Source organism: Suricata suricatta, chromosome 14 (genome assembly GCF_006229205.1).
Source record: "Suricata suricatta isolate VVHF042 chromosome 14, meerkat_22Aug2017_6uvM2_HiC, whole genome shotgun sequence".
NCBI classification, from domain to species: Eukaryota; Metazoa; Chordata; class Mammalia; order Carnivora; family Herpestidae; genus Suricata; species Suricata suricatta.
In genome coordinates this window covers 26,225,959-26,245,663 of record NC_043713.1, presented here as the reverse complement: position 1 = coordinate 26,245,663, position 19,705 = coordinate 26,225,959, and the positions used below count along the sequence as shown (strand labels likewise).

The window sequence follows — 19,705 nt, the reverse complement described above, 5'->3', positions numbered from 1 at the left end:
ATTTTCAATTGAAGGTCATTACTGGAAATGATTAAATTTTTGCCACTTTCATTTGGCAAACTATATGGTAATGTGGATTTTCTAACTTTCTACCTCCAAATGTAAAAGCATTTCTCAGATCACAGCTTTATCTATCTGACATAACATGATTACATATATTTTACATATGATATATATATATATATATAATATATGATTATATACATGCTCTTTTTCTCCTTAGGGCAGGTAGGATAAGGAAACATTTTTAAGCCTTGTTTTAAAACAAGTATCAGGGTACCCGGGGTGGCTCAGCTGGTTAAGCGTTCAACTTCAGCTCAGGTCATGATCTCACGGTTCATGAGTTTGAGCCCCATGTCCGGCTCTGTGCTAACAGCTTAGAGCCTGGAGCCTGCTTTGGATCTGTGTCTCCCTCTCTCTACTCCTTTTAAATTTAAGAAGAATTTAAAAATAAATAAAACAAGTATGAGTTTATAAAGTTCATAAAAATAAAGATAAGCAAAACTCTTGAAAAAAATGGACAGTATTTAGCTCAGGGGTAAAAACTTATTTCATAAGCCCTGAAGTTATGTTGTCTCTTACATTTTGATTTAAACTACAAGCAAAAGGCAGGATTTTCTTAGCCACTCTACGATACAAAATACCTCTTGCATTTTATCTAAATGAGATATGAAATGAATTATGAAAGCTTTATTTTAGTAAAGTTATAAAAAGACTACTACTCCCCTTTAACCTTATCAAGGTTAATGAAAGAGAAATTATGAAAAATACAGAACTGCAAAAAAACTCCTATTTATGTTTTTGAACAAAGCAGGGAAATGAGGAAAGAGCTCACAAAGCCCCTCCAGAGTTCACCCCTTGGTGCACCACTGACGCTAAGAAGCACAGAAGACAAACGATTCACCTTCTCTCCAGTCTCTTAAGTACTTTCACTGTTAACTACAACCTCACAGGCCCTCCTATCTCCCAATCCTCACCTTAGCCATACTCCTGAGGAGTCCCATGAGATAGGATCTCCTAACAGACATATTACCAGTCTGAATCTTTCTCAAAACATATACAAAAAGTAAATTTGCAATAATTGCTGATAAAGAAACATGGGAATGAGCCATACTGTCCACTGGTATAAACTAAAAACCATAACAGAGGGAGAAATTTTAAAAATTATGGAAACATTTTCATCATATAAATGAACCAGTTAAAAAAAAAACAGGGTTAAAGACGATAGTAAAAATTATAAAAGAAAGCCAACTGGGTAATAAACATTTAAAATGTTTGCTTCTGTTATTAATTCTAAAAATAAAAAAACTAAAGATACAAGTTTTCATCTGTCAAAATCACCAAGATCTGTTTTTAATAATACCTACTAAAGGCATAAAGGAAGGCAATGAGAAGCATTCTCTCACTTTGCTTGTGTAATTTAAAATGGCACAGTGTTGGGGCACCTGGGTGGCTCAGTTGGTTAAGTGGCCAACTTCGGCTCAGGTCATGATCTCGCAGTTTGTCAGTTTGAGTCCCACATCGAGCCCTGTGCTGACAGCACAGAGCCTGGAGCCTGCTTTGGATTATGTGTCTCCCTCTCTCCCTGCCCCTCCCCAGACCGTACTCTGTCTCTGTGTCTCTCAAAAATATATAAACATTTAAAAAAATGATAAAAAGAATTTTTAAAATGGCACAGCTTTTCTGGAAACTAATTTAGCAACAGGTTACCAAGAGTTTAAAATTAAAATGTTCTTACCCTTTGATACAATAATTCTACTCATAGGACTTTGCAAAAATAATAAAACATGAACACCAAACCCTAACTTCATAATGAATATAATGAAGAAATAAAATGCATTACTCTACCTGTCTAGCTAAGTATTGCTAAATAAAAACATTTAAAGTGAGGAGAAAGGGTGCAGTGCTTGGGCGGTTCAGTCAGTTAAGCATATGACTTTAGCTCAGTTCATAATCGCACAGTTTGTGAGTTTGAGCCCCACATCAGGCTCTCTTGTGTCAGCACAGAAGAATTTGCTTCAGTCCTCTGTTTCCCTGTCTCTCCGCACCAACCCTGCTCTCAAAAATAAATAAGAGAGAGAGAGAGAGAAGGAGAGAGAGAAAGAGAGAGAGAGAAAGGAGAAGAAAGAAAGAATGAACAAAAGAGGAAGAAAGGAAAAGAAAGAAAGGAAGGAAGGAAGGGAGGGAGGGAGGGAGGAAGAAAAGAAAAAGAAAGAAAATAATAAAGCAAGGAGAGAGGGGCTAGGAAAATCTTACCACCAATCAAGCCGTACCGACCCCATTAATGAGCCCTACCCCTCACAATTTCCTTCTGGCCCAACCAAGATCTAGAAAAGCATAATCCTAAACAAAAGGAAAAGAGCACAAGGATATATTTAAGAGAATTCTCAGATGACTTGAAATAAAAAGGGTTTTGCCCAGGATGGGGAAAAAAAATCTCCCAAATAAACTATGAGACGCCATTTCCCAAATAATTTATTTAATCATAAAGCCCAAAACCTCTATAAATAATTTCATTAGGCAGTAAAAAAAGATCATACCATTTACAACAAAGAGTCATCAATGTTGATAAAAATTTGTTAAAGTCTCTAAACTAAAAATGTATCAATTTTTAGTAATGATAAAATCCATTAAATTTTCTGAGCAGCTGATGGATATTAAACAAAAAGCTAAACTCTGTGTGCCAACTTAGAAAAAAATTAAGTATAAAAGGTTTATTTCTTAGGAAAGCAGTTTAAACACTATGTTAAACAGAAACTAAAACTCTGTAAAGCAATCAAAACACAAATTACAGACAGTAAGTAGTATCTGTATTCCTCCTATATACACAGAAACAATTTGAGCTCTAAGCCGCAAGAATGCTGGTACAATAAATTAACAGTTTTATATTAGATTTCAGTCATGGTTGCCAATATTTCTTATCTGGCACTTATCTGGCAGTACTGTCTCAACTTTATAGTATTAACAGCAAATCATTAATCAATAGTTGAAAGCCTCTTGCTTTATTTATTCTCTCGTTCTCAAGGACTTGATTTCTCTAACACTTACCTAAACTCGTGGGCTTGATGAGAACATCAAGGACATCATAAAAGGGCAAGTTTTTTAACTGCACATCAGGATGGACAGGGGGAATTGGGGGAGATGGCTGCTGCATCTCAAACGTGGGCTTCGTATCTTGAAGCAGCACAGAACCAACAGGAGAGGACGGCGAGTGAGGTGTAACTGAAGTGGAAGGCAACGAGTGGATTCCAGCCACGGCCAAGTCAGGTTCTACAGGTGATGAGCTACCATCCAACGTGAAAACTGAAGGTTTGATGGTGGATAAATCAGAAAGTCCTTCAAGAGTCCGTGGATATCGGCGCCTGTACAATTCTCGGATTTTAATCTGAACCGCAGGGCTGCAGCCGCTCTTCAATAAATGCAACGCCCTCATCAGGAGGTCATGCTTGCGTCCACTTTTATTCCGTCCAGCAAAGCCTAGTAACACTTGTAGTTCAGAAACCCTAAAGCTAGAAACCATATTCTAAAAGGGAAGGGAAAAAAAAAAAAGGACGTAAGTCAAGAGTCATCCTCAATCTTATAAAAACTCCAACCAACTAAGATAGGCTGGAAAATCTGATTTTACCAGCATTTTATCAACTGGTATACGCCAGTAACCAGCATTTTCACATACCCCTTAGAACTGATCCTATTTATAGAATCACTGCCCGCCCAAGTTACATTCAAGTTATGGTGTTAATTATGTTTTGCTGTATTCTTAAATGTGATAATCTACGGTCTATCAGTTTCTACTAGCCACTTCATTATCCGATTATGCTCAAGTGTAAACCCGTATTTGTTTTATGACTATGAAACTTATAACCAATGAAAATTTTCCTTTCAAAAGTAAGCCCTATCAGTACACAATGTAATGTTTGTTACAGCAGTGTCATAAATTAACCAAACAAAAAAATCAGATTTTTGCAAAACTATAGGTATAACTTCTTAGGCTAAGCAGTAAATCTACAAAATCAAGACAAAATTGTGATTCAAAATCCGATGAATTTTTCACCCCAGCTCAAATTATTAAGGAACAGACCATATAAGAGAATAAGTTATTTTTAAATATTAAAGCTAAAAATCACATACATCTTACTTAGCAGACTTCTAAAATAAGTCAAATCCACAGCTGAGTATCCAATGAGGAAAAGACCTCTGACAAGCAAGGAAAGGACTGGTCATAAATCCTAAAGGGCATGATTCTCCCCAGGCCGCTCTGCTGACCTGTTCTTGGGTATAAAATGAAGCTTACAAGCAGTTCCTGCTTCACATCTCATCATCTATTTATTAACAAAGCCTAGCAAATAACTTTAATAACTTGCTGCCTCTTACGTCCATCTACTTAATGATTTTCAGAACTTGGGAAGTTAAGCCACACTAGGGTCAGATTTCCTGGTACCAAGTGCTCCATTTAGTCCGAAAGAAGAGTAAGACCCAGAGCTGTCCCTCACAAATCGACCCTAAGGATAATTCACTCATTTTGCCTCCTCAGAGCTACACATTTCAGAGCCGCCTGGGACTCCTTCTCAGTCTGGCAGGTGTGCAGGGGCAGTGCAGGCGGCCGATACTGATTCACACAGGTCCTCAGTTCTGCACTTGTAAGTTTCATGGACAGCCCAGAAGCAACTGTTTAAACTCAGGTTGGCTTTTAATAGTTGTCTAGAATGACACATGCTAGTTTTCTAAAATGCACACAAATTTAAAAATATCACAGTATTGGAGTGGGGGAAAAAAATCATAGTACTCTGCATCTATAAGCTGTATCCTAATTCTCCTTCATCTATCTCCATAGTTTATATCGTACAAATCAGAGAACATTAAATTGTAATCCTAACAACATATTTTATACTCAATTAGCACTGTCCAATAGAAATAGGAACCACAAATTTAATTCTAAATCTTCTAATGGCTACAATAAAAACTCAAATTTTAATATACTTTAACCCAATATATCAAAAATATTATTTCACCATGTAATCAATTTCTGTGATTTAAAAATAATCCATTTTTTAAAAGTGTCAAGTACTTCTTAATACTAAGTCTTCAAAATACAGTGTGTTTTACACTTGGAGCATATCTCCATTTGGACTAACAAACTTTAAGAGCTTCGGAGCCTGGGCGACCAGCGGTTCCCACACTGAACTACGCAGCTCTAAATCACCCTCCAACAGCAACATATCTGTGGCCATCACACTTCACCTCACTTCATTTCCTCCATATGCTAAAATGAGGATTTTATCTATCTTACCCCAATGCTATGGACAACAATGATAAAAAACAAGAACATTCTTGGACTATGTCAAGCTACAGTTAACTCAAGGTTTCATGTATAAAAAGGACCAGGACAGTTTTTCAAGTGCCTTCCCAAGAAAGAATGCAGTGCACCTTTCCCAAAGTCCTCGATCTGAATACTTCAATTCAAGCTGGCTTATATTATTACAGGAGCGTAAGCAACATTAAATCATGAGAACGCTAACAAAGCCAGTCATACAAATACATCTGTGATACTTTCTAAAGAAATCTGACTCTGAATTCATTACTTTGCTTCCCTCATTTTCAGATATTCTTGTTTTAAGGAGACTGTTTTACAGAAATGACAAAAAAGAACACAAAGTCACCCTAAGCTGTGATCTCAAATCTGAATTTCTGGGAGGTCTCGTATCATTTATTTTCCAATGGTAACTTTATCTGGCAAAGAATGCTAATGCAATTGGCTGTATTAACTATCGTAAATATACCAACAAAAAGGAAGAAAGAGATAAGAACTCAGAACATGAATGTGGAATTAAGAAATTCTGAAGCAAGAAAAAAAGGGGGAAGGGCAAAGGAAACCAAAAAAGGAGTCTCTGCATTGCAAAATGATGCAAAAATGAAGTACTGCTGAAAAAAGATGGGTTTGAGTCAATGATGTCCTGTGGTAAACTTCACAGCAGCCATCAGTAATTGCATATAGGTCAAGTCCTGGCATCAAAACGCAGGACATGAAAAAGTTACTTCATCCCTCTGGTCATCTATTTCTATTCAAAAACAAACAACAACAAAAATTCTCCTCTAGTTAGCATTTCCAATTAAAATACTTCTCTATGGAGTTGAAGTCAAGTTCTGTATGTTTTTCTTGACAATTCTTGCTGGCTCCCATTTCTTCTTAAAGAGATGCCCTCCCTTTTTTTGGTTAAAATTAGTCTCCAACCAAATTTCAGGTGTCACCAGGTAAGGTGAGCCTGCTATAAATACTACCAAGAATGGATTTCAGCTCTTGTTCTCCACCAACCTTTAATGTCTGTATCTTTAGTATAATTTTTGTTATAACTTTTTTCAAGTGAACTTTATCCAGTCTACCCTGCTGCCTCCCAAAGTCTGTCTTCTAATACTTCAGTGACAATTGCTACATGCTCTACACAAAAGAAATTCAATAAATGCTTGCTAACTGATTTTAAGGAAGTTCTATGAACAAGAGAGAAATATGTTGGCATAACTAATTTTTAAGATACATAAACAATCTGGATTTCTAAAGAAAAGCTAATATAAATCAGGGCTTTAAATCAACCTATTTATCAAATTAAAGTAACAAAACTATTTTAAAACTTAAACCTGAGACATTATAAAATTGGAACATTAATTTTGTAAGTGAAGGCAAGTTGAAAAGTGCTACATTTAGGGGCACCTGGGTGGCTCAGCCGGTTAAGCGTCCGGCTTCGACTCAGGTTATGATCTCGTGGTTCATGGGTTCAAGGCCCGCATCGAGCTCTGTGCTGACAGCTAGCTCAGAGCCTGGAGCCTGCTTTGGATTCTGTATCTCCCTCTCTCTCTGGCCCTCCGCTGATCACACTGTCTCTCTCTGTCTCTAAAAAAATAAATAAAAAGCATTAAGAAAAAAAAAGAAAAAAAACAGAAAAGTGCTACATTTAGAAAACACCTCATTAAAGATGTAAGTATGATAGTTACATGCAATACCCAATGAGTAAGAAGATTTCTGGGACTGCTCTTCAACTTTTTTTTTTTTTTTTTGAGAGAGAGCAGGGGAGGGGCAGAGAGAAGAGGGAAGGGGAGAGAGAAGGAGAGAGAATCCCAAGCAGGCTCCATACTCCCAGAACAGAGACCAACACTGGATTTGATGTCACAAACTATGAGATCATGACCCGTGACAAAATCAAGAATCTGACGCTCAACTGACTGAGTCACCCAGGCGTCCCTGCTCTTCAACTCTTAAACATAAGATAGAAATTGCACAAGCAGTTCAGAATTTGGGGAATAGGTTGGAAGTCATGGTAAAGATCAAAACCAACTTTGTAGACCCTCCGTCTGCCAGGATGTATAATTTGGGGTAGGTAAAGGAGCTGCTGTGGGAAACTGACAAATCACATTAACACTGTCTATCCCAACTACAATATTTTTTAAATGTTTATTTTTGAGAGAGAACATGAACGAGTGAAGGAGGGGCAGAGAGAGAAGAGGACAGAGAAACCAAAGTAGGCTCTGCACTGCTTGCAGAAAGCCCAATGTGGCCCTCAAACTCACAAACAGAGATCATGACACGAGTCGCAGTCAGGCACCAGGTGCATACCACAATATTAAAACTACAATATTAAAACAACTTACATGTTTGCTTATAAGTAGGAATGGATAAAGAAAAACTACCAGTTATATATCAGTACATCAAAGGAGTGACCAAGCCATAAGAGAGGCTATGTGACAAATTAGAAAGATACTCCAATTCCTACCCATTTCAGAGGTCATCGAAGGCCTTAGTTCACAGCACTATATTCCTGTGAATTCATGTTTTCCCTATAATTAAATCCCTTTTACCTGAGAGACTATATGTGGATCTCTTCCTTACAACACACTGATTAACTCCTAGGCTGAAGTAATCAAAACTGAAAATCAACTATTAAAAGAAACAGTAAAGGGGTGTCTGGGTGGCTCAGTCAGGTTAGAATCTGATTCTTGATTTCGGCTCAGGTCATGATCTCAAGGTTCATGAGTTCAAAACCCCAACAGTGTGGAACCTGCTTGGGATTCTCTTCTCCCCCCGTCTCTCTGTCCCTCCTCACTGTCTCTCAAAAATAAACTTTAAAAAATTTTTAAATAAAAGCAATAAAGAGAATACTACATTTCAAAATTTATAAAATAAGCCAAAGCTTGGGAGAACATCTCCTTAAATGCTTCTATTATTATACAATACAAAATTTAAATTAAGTGTTTAAAAAGCAAAAAAGTAACACACACCCTCAAAAGAGAAATGAATTAAAAGATTTAAAAAAACATGAATTCTATAGCAAGAGAAGAAAACTCTCTAATGTCAGGTCCAAAAATGAGAAAGAAAACAAATATAGTCTTGAGAATGAGAAAAAGAACATTAAAGAACACAAACACCAAACAATTTCTCTAAACAAAGAGAACAGCATATACAACTATATTCTAATAACTTATGGTTACTTCCTAGAAAAATACACACAACCTGATTCAAGATCGATTATCTTTGCCCCTACTACTTCCAAAAGCGTTTACCCAGACAAAACAGCTTCATGAATAGTTTCTACAAAGCCTTCAAGAAAAAGATGGAATTGTTTCTCAAAAGCTGTTCAAAACAATGTCAAAAAGTTAAATACACGGGCACCTGCATGGTTCAGTTGTTGGGCCTCTGACTTCCATTTGGGTCATGATCTCACGGTTTATGGGTTTGAGCCCCATGTCGGGCTCCGTGCTGACAGCTTAAAGCCTGGAGCCTGCTTTGGAGTCTGTATCTCCCTCTCTCTCTGCTGCTCCCCCACTTGTGCTCAGGTACTCTTGTCTGTCTCTTTCTCTCTCTCTCAATAGTAAATAAACATTTAAAAAAGAATTTCTAAGTTAAATACATGAAGACAAACACGAAAAAATCTGTTAAAGACAAAATTTTTATATATGCCAATTGTTTCCCAAACTTCAGACTCATTCAACCAATTTTTAAGGAGTCAGACTCATTCAACCAATTTTTAAGCAAAAGCCTGATGAAAAACGGAGCCTAGAATACTACCTATTTCTTCTCATTTTCCAATGTGGATCAGCAAAGTCTTTCATCAATATTTCCAGTGAGTATAGATACAAAAGCCCTCAAAGTACCCAAATGCAGTTTAATCCAAAAAAATAAAAATGGCTTAACATAAACCCTTGTACATTACTTGGTTAAGAGGATTTCTATCCTTATAGTAGCACGCTAAAATATTTATGGATAAGATTACATGATACATGAGATTTCCTTTAAAATCATTTGGGGAAGACTCCAAATAGACAGACAATCTTGAGAAAACAGAACAAAACTGAAGGCATCAGGCTCCCTGTTTTCAAACTATACTACAAAGCTAAAATAATCAAAACAGTAAGGTATTGGCATGAAAAAAAAAATACAGATCAATGAAACAGATTAGAGAGCCCAGAAATAAATGCACTCATATACAGTCAATTAATTCATAACAAAGTAGCCAAGATTATACAATGGAGAAAGGATAGTCTTTTCAATAAATGATGCTGGGAAAACTGAACAGCCACATGCTAAAGAATGAAAGTGGACCATTACCTTACACTATTCACAAAAATTAACTCCAAATGGACTAAAGACTTGAACATTATTCCATAAAAATCCTAGAAGAAAACATGGCTGGTAACCTCCTTGACAGAGGCCTTGGCAATGTTATTTTAAATCTGATACCACTAGCAAAAGTCACAACAACAAAAACACCAAGTGGAACTACATCAAACTAAAAAGTTTCCACAAAACAAAGGAAACCATCGACAAAGTGAAAAGGCAACCTATGTGTAATGGAAGAAAATATTCTCAAATCATGTATCCAATAAGGGGTTAATATCCAAAATATATAAAGAGCTCATAAAAAGAACAAATTTCAATTAAAAATTGGTCAAATTTGCATCTACACAGATGGAGCTAAAGAGTATTCTGCTAAGTGAACTATGTCAGTCAGAGAAAGACAAATACCATATGATTTCACTCATATGTGGAATTTAAGAAACAAAACATGAGCAAAGGGAAAACGAGATAGAGGAGCAAACCAAGACTCTTAACTATGGAGAAATGATAGTCACCAGAAGGGAAGTGGATGGGGGATGGGTTAAGTAAGTGATGGGGATTAAGAAGTGCACTGGTGGTAAGTGCCAGTTGTATGGAAGTGATGAATCACTATATGTACACCTGAACCTAATATTATAATGTACATTAAGTAACTGGAACTTAATAAAAACTTTTTAAAAACTGGCCAGAAAATCTGAATAGACACTTTTCAAATAGACATAAAAATGGTCAATAAGGACATGAAACGATGCTCAGCATTATTAATGATCAGGGAAACACAAAGCACAACCACAAGGAGATATCACTTCACACCTGTCAGAATAGCTACTATCAAAAAACCCAAGAAATAAATGTTGGCGATGCTGTAAAGAGGGAACCCTTGCACACTATTGGTGGCAGTATAAATGGGTGTGGCCACTATAGAAAACATTATGGAGATTCCTCAAAAAATTGAAAATAGAACTATAACAAGATCCAGCAATTCCACCTGTGGGTATTTACCTGAGGAAAATGAAAACACTAACTTGAAAAAGACACACGCACCCCTGCCAAGTTTGCTGCAGCATTATTTACACACAATAGCCAAGACACAGAAACAACCGAAGTGTCCAAAACCAGAATGAGTAAAGAAGCTGTATGTGTACACATACATCTCAGTTTTATATATGTAGCAGCTTACACACTTATACACACACACACACACACACACACACACACACACAGGAATATTACTTAGCCATATAAAAGAATGAAATCTTGCCATTTGTGAAAACATGGATGGACCCTGAGGGCATTATGCTAAGTGAAATAAGTCATACAGAGAAGGCAAATACCATATGATCTCACTTGTGGAACCTAAAAACAAAACAAAAACAAGCTCACAGAACAGTTTGGAGATTTCGGTGGCGGGGGAGGGGATAGGAAATGAGTAAAGGGGATCGAAAGGTACAAACTTTCAGTTATAAATGAAATGTTATGAGGATGTGATATTCAGCATGATGAGTATAGTTAATAATAGCATACTGTATATCTGAGAATTGCTAAGAGAGATCTTAAAAAGTTCTCCTAAAAAATTTTTTTTAGTTGACTGCCTGGGTGGCTGAGTCACTTAAGTGTCTGAGTTCAGCTCAGGTCATGATCTCATGATTCATGGGTTTGAGCCCAGCATGGAACCTGCTTCATATCCTCTGTCCCCTGCTCTCTCTGCCCCTCGCCCGCTTGCACACTCTGACTCTCAAAATAAATTTAAAAAATGAACTTAAAAATTTTAGTAACTGTAAGATGATGTATACTTTCTAGCTTTATTGTAATAATCATTTGCAATGCATACAAAGAGTGAATTATGCTATACCCGACACTAACATAATGTTATATATATCAATTATACCTCAATTAACAAAACAATAAAAAATATCTGAAACTTGAAAAAAATCACTGGGGAGAATAGAGACATGAAAAAAGGTTAAGAGTTGATAATTGTTGAAGCTGAGTACTGGGTACAGGGGAATTCTCAACCTTGTAAATATAAGAATGTTTCCATAGTAGAAAGTTTGCTTGAATGGAGGAAACCAGTTATGGGGTATATAGCAACTCTCTGCACGATCTTCCTAATTTCTCCATAAATCTAAAAGTATTAAAGATTTAATTAAGCAAACATTGTTTGTTTGAAGGTAGGGAAAAACAGATTGTGATCTAAATACCATTTCCCACAAAAGGAAACCAGGGTCCTTGAAGAAATGGCTAACTGCAAGGCTGGGGTAGGAAATGCACAAGATGAGCCTAGAACATTTTATCACACCAGAAGCCAAGAAGCTATTAGAGACTACTGGAATCCTGTCAGAAGGACACAGAAAACAATCCAGGAGCCCAAGACAAGACAATTGGACCATCAAAAACAAAAATTGCATCAATTCAAACCCATCAAATACATTAAAAATCATTCATTCATAACAATACTTAAAACACGCACAACTGAGGCTCCTGGGTGACTCAATCTGTTATGCATCCAATTCCTGATCTCAGCTCAGGTCTTGATCTCAAAAGTCATGAGCTCACACCCCACGCTGGGCTCCACGCTGGGCATGAAGCCTACTTAAAAAAAAAAAAAAAAAAAAAAAAAAAAACAGAGGTGCCTGGGTGCCTCAGTCCTTTAAGCATCTGACTTCGACTCAGGTCATGATCTCAGAGTTCGTGGGTTCGAGCCCCACATTGGGCTCCATGCTGACAGCTTGGAGCCTGCTTCAGATTCTATGTCTCCCTCTTTGTCTGCTCCTTCCCTGCTCATGCTGTCTCTCAAAAAATAAACATTAAAAAAAATTATTTTAAATGAGAAAAACAAAACCCAAAAAACATAGCTCATAGCTCTGTTACAGAATGTTGAGAAACCAACTCATTTTTCTGAAAATTGATAAAGGAAGGAAAACAATACAAAAAGATTTACTGGTTAAAAAAAGCCATATGTTTAATCTGTATAAATGCTAGAAGGGCATTTGAAAAAGTCATACCTATTCATTATTGATAAAACTTCTCAATAAACAGAATAAAACTGTTAACATGATAAAAGGTAGCTCTCAGAAATCAGTAACAAATATATCAGCTTTAAAGATAAAATACTATATCATAAACACCTATAAAAGATTGTTTTATCACTAAAAGTTATTCTGAAGTACCTAGACAATACTAATGTAAAAGAAGTAACATTTAGGGGTGCCTGGGCGGCTCAGTTGGTTAAATGTCTGACTCTTGATTTGATTTCAGCTCAGGTCATGACCTCACCATTTGTGAGATCAAGCCCCACATTGGACTCTGACAGCACGGAACCAGCTTGGGATTCTCTCTCTCCTTCTCTGCCCCTTCCCCACCTGCATACACTCTCTCACTCGCGCACGCTCTCTCTCAAAATAAACATTAAAAAAAAAAGAAGTAATATATATCATTTACAAATAACAGAACTTTCTACACTGAAAATATAAAGAAGGGGCGTCTGGGTGGCTCAGTCGGTTAAGCGTCTGACTTTGGCTCAGGTCATGATCTTGCAGTTTGTGAGTCTGAGCCCCACATCGGGCTCTGTGCTAACATCTTACAGCCTGGAGCCTGCTTCAGATTGTGTCTCCCTCTCTCTGTCCCTCCCCTGTTCATGTTCTCTCTCTCAAAAATAAACATAAAAAAAAATTAAAAGAAAAATAAAGGAATCCATTGAAAAATAAAACCTAATACTAAATTAAGAAAATTTGTAGTTTTCTACACATCAAATAGATTAAGTGACTGATAAGGAAAACAAGTATTTTAAAAAGTCTAGTAACATAAAAATATAAAATGCAAAGATAAGTCTAAGTAAATACAAAATGCAAAGGAATAAGTTTAAATTTTTTCAAGAGCTACATAAAAGCAACAGGACATAAATGAACCCTTGAATAAATTAAGGAATATATCATGTTACTAGATAAAAATAGTGAATACTGAAAATGTCAATACCCCTCAACTTAATTTTATAAATATAATTCCAATGAATGAGTAATGAGTTGAAGGACTTCATAGAGTAAAACTTATCATAAAAAACAAAACATATAATATGGCAAATGGTGATGAATACAAAGAACAAAAATAATGGAAAAAAGGAAACCGAAAGAAAAGGTAAAGGATTTGCAATTTTAAAGAGGGAAGGTCTCACTCAGCAGGTAACTGAATACTCAACTGAAGGACTAAGAATGGGTATCTTACCCAATGGATATCTAAGGGAAGGTATTCCAAGGCACAAGACACAGCAGGTGCAAACGCCACTGAGGAAGAAAGCATGTCTGGGAAAGCAAAGAGTTCATCACTGCTGAACCAGAGGAATCTAAGGTAGCAGAAGGATGAGCAAAGAAAATGATAAACCCAGGAGGGAGGTGATTAGCTTAAACATATATTTACTATATAAAATTATAATATCAAATTTGTGAGGCTAAGAAATGCCAGGACAAAACTGCCAGGCAACAAAGGCATGTGTGTAGGTTGGTAGAGTTGAGAGCAGTTTGAAGTATTCTGTAGGTAAGAAAAGGATAGTTTTGACTTACTTGTATTAAAATTTCTAAAGAATATTAGAAACTCCAAGAATATGTGAAAAAACAAATGGCAGAAAACATGAGAAAGAGGGCAAAAAAAATCAGCCCAAAAGGTGGCAAGAAAACAGATGGGGAGACAAACATACACACAAAAAATGAAGAGCACGGAATAAAGGAGTAAATACAAATATGTCAATAATCCCAACAAATAAAAATGAAATAAACTTTCCAATTAAAACAGCAAGATGAAATACCACTACAGAGACCACAGACATCAAAAAGATTGTACAAGAATACTAAGAACAACTCAATACACAGGAATTCGGCAATTTATATATAAAAGGACTTGGGGCACCTGGGTGGCTCAGTAGGTTGAGTGTCCAACTTTGTCTCTTGTCATGATCTCGCCCCATGTCAGGCTCAGTGCTGACAGCGCACAGCCTGGAGGCTGCTTCAGATTCTATGTCTCCATCTCTCTCTGCCCCTCCTCCCTCATTTGCACTCTCTCTCTCTCAAAAATAAACTTTAAAAAATTCTTTTAAAAACGGACTAATTCTTTGAAAAATACAAACTAACCAACTCACCCAATATGAAATAATTTGAATACCCCACCAATTACTCAGGAAATTTAATTCGTAATTTTAAAACTCCCCACAAAAAATGATCAGGGATAAATGGTTTTACTGGAGAATTCTACCCAACATTTAAAGAAGAATAAATACTGGGGTATCTAGGTGGCTCAGTCAGTTAAGTGTCCAACTCTTGGTTTCAGTTCAGGTCTTGATCTCACAGTTTTTGAGTTCAAGCCCCGCATCAGGCTCAGTGCTGACAGCATGGAACCTGCTTGGGACCTGGCTGTCTCTCTCTCTCTCTCCCCCCCCCTCACTTCCTTTGCCCCTCCCTGCTCATGCATGCACTCTCTCTGCTTCTATCTCAAAATAAACAAATAAACTTAAAAAAATTTAACACTAATTTGATATAATTTCTTCCAGAAAAAAAGATGAGATTACTTCTAAATTTATTTCATAAATCTAATATTATCCTGATGGCAAAATCAGACAAAAATAGTATAAAAATAAAACTATAAGCCAATATCAATCACAACTATTGATGTTAAAATATTTAACAAAATGTTACCAAACAGAATTGAGTAATATACAAAAAAATTATATACCACGACCAAGTGAGGTTTATTCCAGGGATACAAGGCTAGTTCAGTGCTTGAAATCAATGCAGTAGACATTAGAAGCTAAAAAAAGAAAACCATATGATCAAGACAGTCAATGCAGAAAATGCATTTAACAAATTCAACACCCACTCATGATAAAAATTCTCAGAAAAACAGGAATATAGAACATCCTTCACTTGATAGAAATTACCTACAACAAATCTAGAGCTAACATTACACTTTCCAGTAACAGACTGAATCCATCACCCTAAAATTGGAAATTAAACAAGAATATCAATTCTTGCTCTGTTAATCAACATGGTGCTGTAAGTTCTGGATAAAGGAAAAGATACGAAGAGGAAATAAACAGCATACAGGTTGGAAAGAAAAAAAATTTAATTGCCTGTAGTTGCAAATCCTTAAGATTACATAAAACAACTGTTAGAATCAATAACTGACTTCAACAACGTCACAGGAGAAAAGACCAATACACAAATAACCAATCACATCTCTATATACTAACAAAGAACATGTAAAAACACAAGTTAAAAACAATACTCTTCATAATCACTCCCCCCCAAAAATGAAAATGCATGTGTAAAAATATAACAAAACATATATAGGAACTGTATACTGAAAACTACAAAATGCTAATGAAAGAGGTCTAAGAAAATCTAAATGAATGGATTCTCCATGGGTTTTAAGAATCAACAAAGAAATTACATCAATTTTCCCTAAACTGACACAGATTTAACATAATTTGTACCCAAATCCCATCAAGACTTCTTAATATAGACAAGATTATTCTAAAATTTTCCTGAAAAGACAAAATAACTAGTAGACTGAAACAATTTGAAAAAAATAGAAATCAGTCTATTTCATGTCACAACATAGAGCTAAAACAATTTGAAAAAAATAGAAATCAGTCTATTTCATTTCACAACATACCTCTGTAATCAAGACTGTGTTATTAGCAAAAGTAACACAGGCCTACTGAACAGAACAGAGAACCCAGAAACAGACCTACACAAATATGCAAAATAGTTTTTGACAAAGGTACAAAAATAACTCAGTGGAGGAAAGACTACCTTTCAACCAATGGTGCTGAAGCAAATTATACATGCTACTATGTCTTATGTTTTATACAAAAATTAACTCCAAATGAATCAAGGACTTAAATGTTAGAACAAAGCTACCAAGGGAAAACATGGAAGAAAATCTTCAAGACCTAAGTCTAGCAAAGAGTTCTTAGACTGGACATTCAAAGCAAAATCCACAAAAGAAAAAATGACACACTAGACTTCATCAAAATTAAAAACTTGTGCTCTGCAAGACCCTGTTAAAAAGATGAAAAGACAGTCAACAAACTTGACAACCGTATTTGCAAACCACATATCTAACAAAGGACTGGTATCTAGGATATATCTAGAACTCTCAAAACTCAACAGAAAAAAAAATCCAACTTAAAAAAGAGCAAAAGGCATGGAGAGAGACAGTTCAGCAATAAGGATATACAGATAAAAAATAAGCACATGAAAATATGTTCAGTATCATTATCACCACTAGGGGAATGCAAATTAAAACTTCACAGAAGGATCACTATATACATACCAGAACGACTAAAATGAAAAACAGTGATAACACCAATGCTGGTGGAGAGGATCACGCCATACACTGCTGGTAGGGATGTAAAATGGTACAGCCACTCTGGAAAACAGTTTGGCAAGTTCTTACAAAACTATATATACAGTAACCATAAAATCCAGGAACTGCACTCCTGGTTATTTATCCCAGGGAAATGAAAAATTATGTTTACCAAAAAAAAAAAAAACAAAAAAAACAAAAAAAAAAAAACCCTTTGCAGAAATCTTAAAGTACTTTTATTTCAACAGCCCAAAATTCTAAACACAGATGTCTTTCAACAAGTAAATGGTCAAACAAATCCAAACCATGGACTACTACTAAGCAATAAAAAGGGATGAACTATTAATTTATGTAACAACATGAATGAAACTCCAGAGAATGATGTTGAATGAAAACAAAAACAAAACACAAAACAAAACAAACCCAAAGGTGACATACTGTATGATTCCATGTATATAACATTCTTGGAAAAGATAAACCACAGAAATGAAAAACAGATGAAATATTAAAGGAATGGGAAGTGGGTGTGGTGAAAAAAATTAATACTGAGGGATCCTTAAAGTGATGGAAATGGTCTATATCTTCATTGTGTCAATGTCAATATCTTTGTGATACTGAAATGGTTTTGCAGTATGTTACCCATGTGGGAAATTAGGTATAGACTACATGAAATGTCTCTGTACCATTTCTTAACTATGAATAAACTGACAATTATCTTAATAAAAAGTTTAAAAATTACAAAGACCAAGACTACCAGAGCAGATTAATTTTCTAATTCAAAAGCATGATATTCATAAGAGAGAAAACTAAAACAAAAGAACACAAAAATATAGGAGAAGGGAGAATTTTAAAATCAGAAAAAATTAGCTGACCAGAATAGTGGATGTGTAATACAAAATAGCAGTATGTCATATAAAAAGCATTCATAGACATAGTCAATACACAGAATAAATGCTCCAACTCAACAGGAAAACACACATTTAAACTTCCATGTACTAGTAACAAATATATTTTAAAAATTGGTAGAACTACAAGAAAAAAAACTGGGGGGAAAAACACCTGCTAAAAGATTAACATACTTCTGCTCTCTAAAAATATACAGAAGATTTGAACAGAATTAACAAGCCAAATTACCAGACATATATAAAACTGTGCTAACAATTGCAAAATACATTCTCTTCAATGTACAAACAAAAATAAAAACTGACTATAGTCTTATGAGATTTCAAAGGATGCTTCCTAACCACAATTACAAATCAATAACTGAAGAAACTCCCATATGTTTACAATTAAAACTTTTAAATAACTCAAACTAAAGAATTCGAAGTGGAAAAGCACAAGAGAAAAATAATGAAATTATTGTGCATCAAAACTTGTGTGTGCAGGCAAAGCAATAGAGACCTATGTTAAAACCCTGAAAATTAAAAAGACTTCCCAACTTAAGAAATTAGAAAAAGAATAGTAATAAACCCAAAAGAAGTTTAAGGAAACAAAGGGCAGAAATTAATGAAATGGGGGAAGGATACAATGAAGAGCATTAAAACAAAACAAAACAAAAACCTCCAGAATTTGATTCCTTCACAAGTTTCTAAAAATAGAAAAAGGCATAAAAAAAAATAAAAGGGACATTAACTGCAGTACAGACTCTACAAAATTAGAAATTAACAACTTAATACCATAAATTCAAGAATGTAAATAAAACAGACAACTTCCTATGAAAGTATAACCTACCAAAACTGGCTTGAAAGTTGAAAATACAAACAATCCTATAACCAAAGCAACTGAATCAGTGTTTAAGAAGTGTCCCACAAAGAAAACACCAGTAACAATTTTACCAGGGAGTCTACCAAACACTTAAACAGATCATTCTAATCTTACATGAATCCTTCCATAAAAAGAAAAATGTATTTTTTAAATGATAAATCAATATTACTAATTATTAAAAAATCTTAAATTTACTATCTTCAATTTGAGTCCAATAATGAAAAACAGAGACAAATCAAGGTTGACTTTATACTCGAAATACACGTATTTCACCATGTTAACAGGTTATAAAAGAAACATCTCAAAAAATGCAGAGAAAACTTTTGCTAAAATTCAACATCTATTCATGACTTTTTTTTTAGCAAGCTAGTAATAGAAAGGAACGTCCTTAGCCTGAAAAGATTATCTACAATAAACCTATGGCAAGCATCATACTTAACTGTGAAACTTTGAAAGCATTCCCTTTAAAATCAGGAACAAGATCAGGATGCCCCCATCACCGCTTCTATTCAACATTGTACTGGAGATCCTAGCCAGCACATTAAGACAAGAAAAAGAAAGAAAGAAAAAAAAAAGGCATAAGAATTGGAAAGGAGGAAACAAAGAGGTCATTATTCACAGATAGGTCTGTCTACACAGAAAATCCGAAAGAATTCTACAGATAATTTATCACATTTAGGAGTATAGCAAGGTTGTTACACAAAGTCAAACTGTACTTCTATACACCAGCAAGGCAGAAACTATAATTATGAAATAATTTGATTTGATACAAAAAATAAAGCACCTAAAAATAAATCTAACAAAATATTTGCAATAGCTTAGTTGAAGAAAATTACAAAACCTTATGAAAGATATTGTAATAAAAGACCTAAATAAATAGAGATTACAGTATTCATGGTTAAGAAAATTTAGTTCTCTCCAAACTGGCTTACAAATTCAGTGCATTTCTCACCAAAATCCCATTGTATGTGTTTATATGTGTCT

General features: G+C 35.2%; 1 protein-coding gene across 9 annotated transcripts in view; it reads right to left on the bottom strand.

Annotated features, from left to right (window-relative positions):
• PIAS2 (protein inhibitor of activated STAT 2) overlaps nucleotides 1-19,225 on the bottom strand; it is a 107,525-nt gene extending 88,300 nt beyond the window's left edge. For 7 of the 9 annotated variants that reach the window (XR_003902345.1, XM_029921332.1, XM_029921331.1 and 4 more), the window contains exon 1: nucleotides 3,049-3,523. Coding sequence is in view for 8 of the 9 variants with exons in the window: in XM_029921332.1 (XP_029777192.1) it covers nucleotides 3,049-3,520 (472 nt within the window). In the remaining variant the exon portion in view is untranslated. Of the gene's footprint in view, nucleotides 1-3,048; nucleotides 3,524-19,156 lie in introns of those variants that run through there. The other 2 variants (XM_029921326.1, XM_029921327.1) reach the window with 2 other exon arrangements.
• Nucleotides 19,226-19,705: the final 480 nt, after the last annotated feature.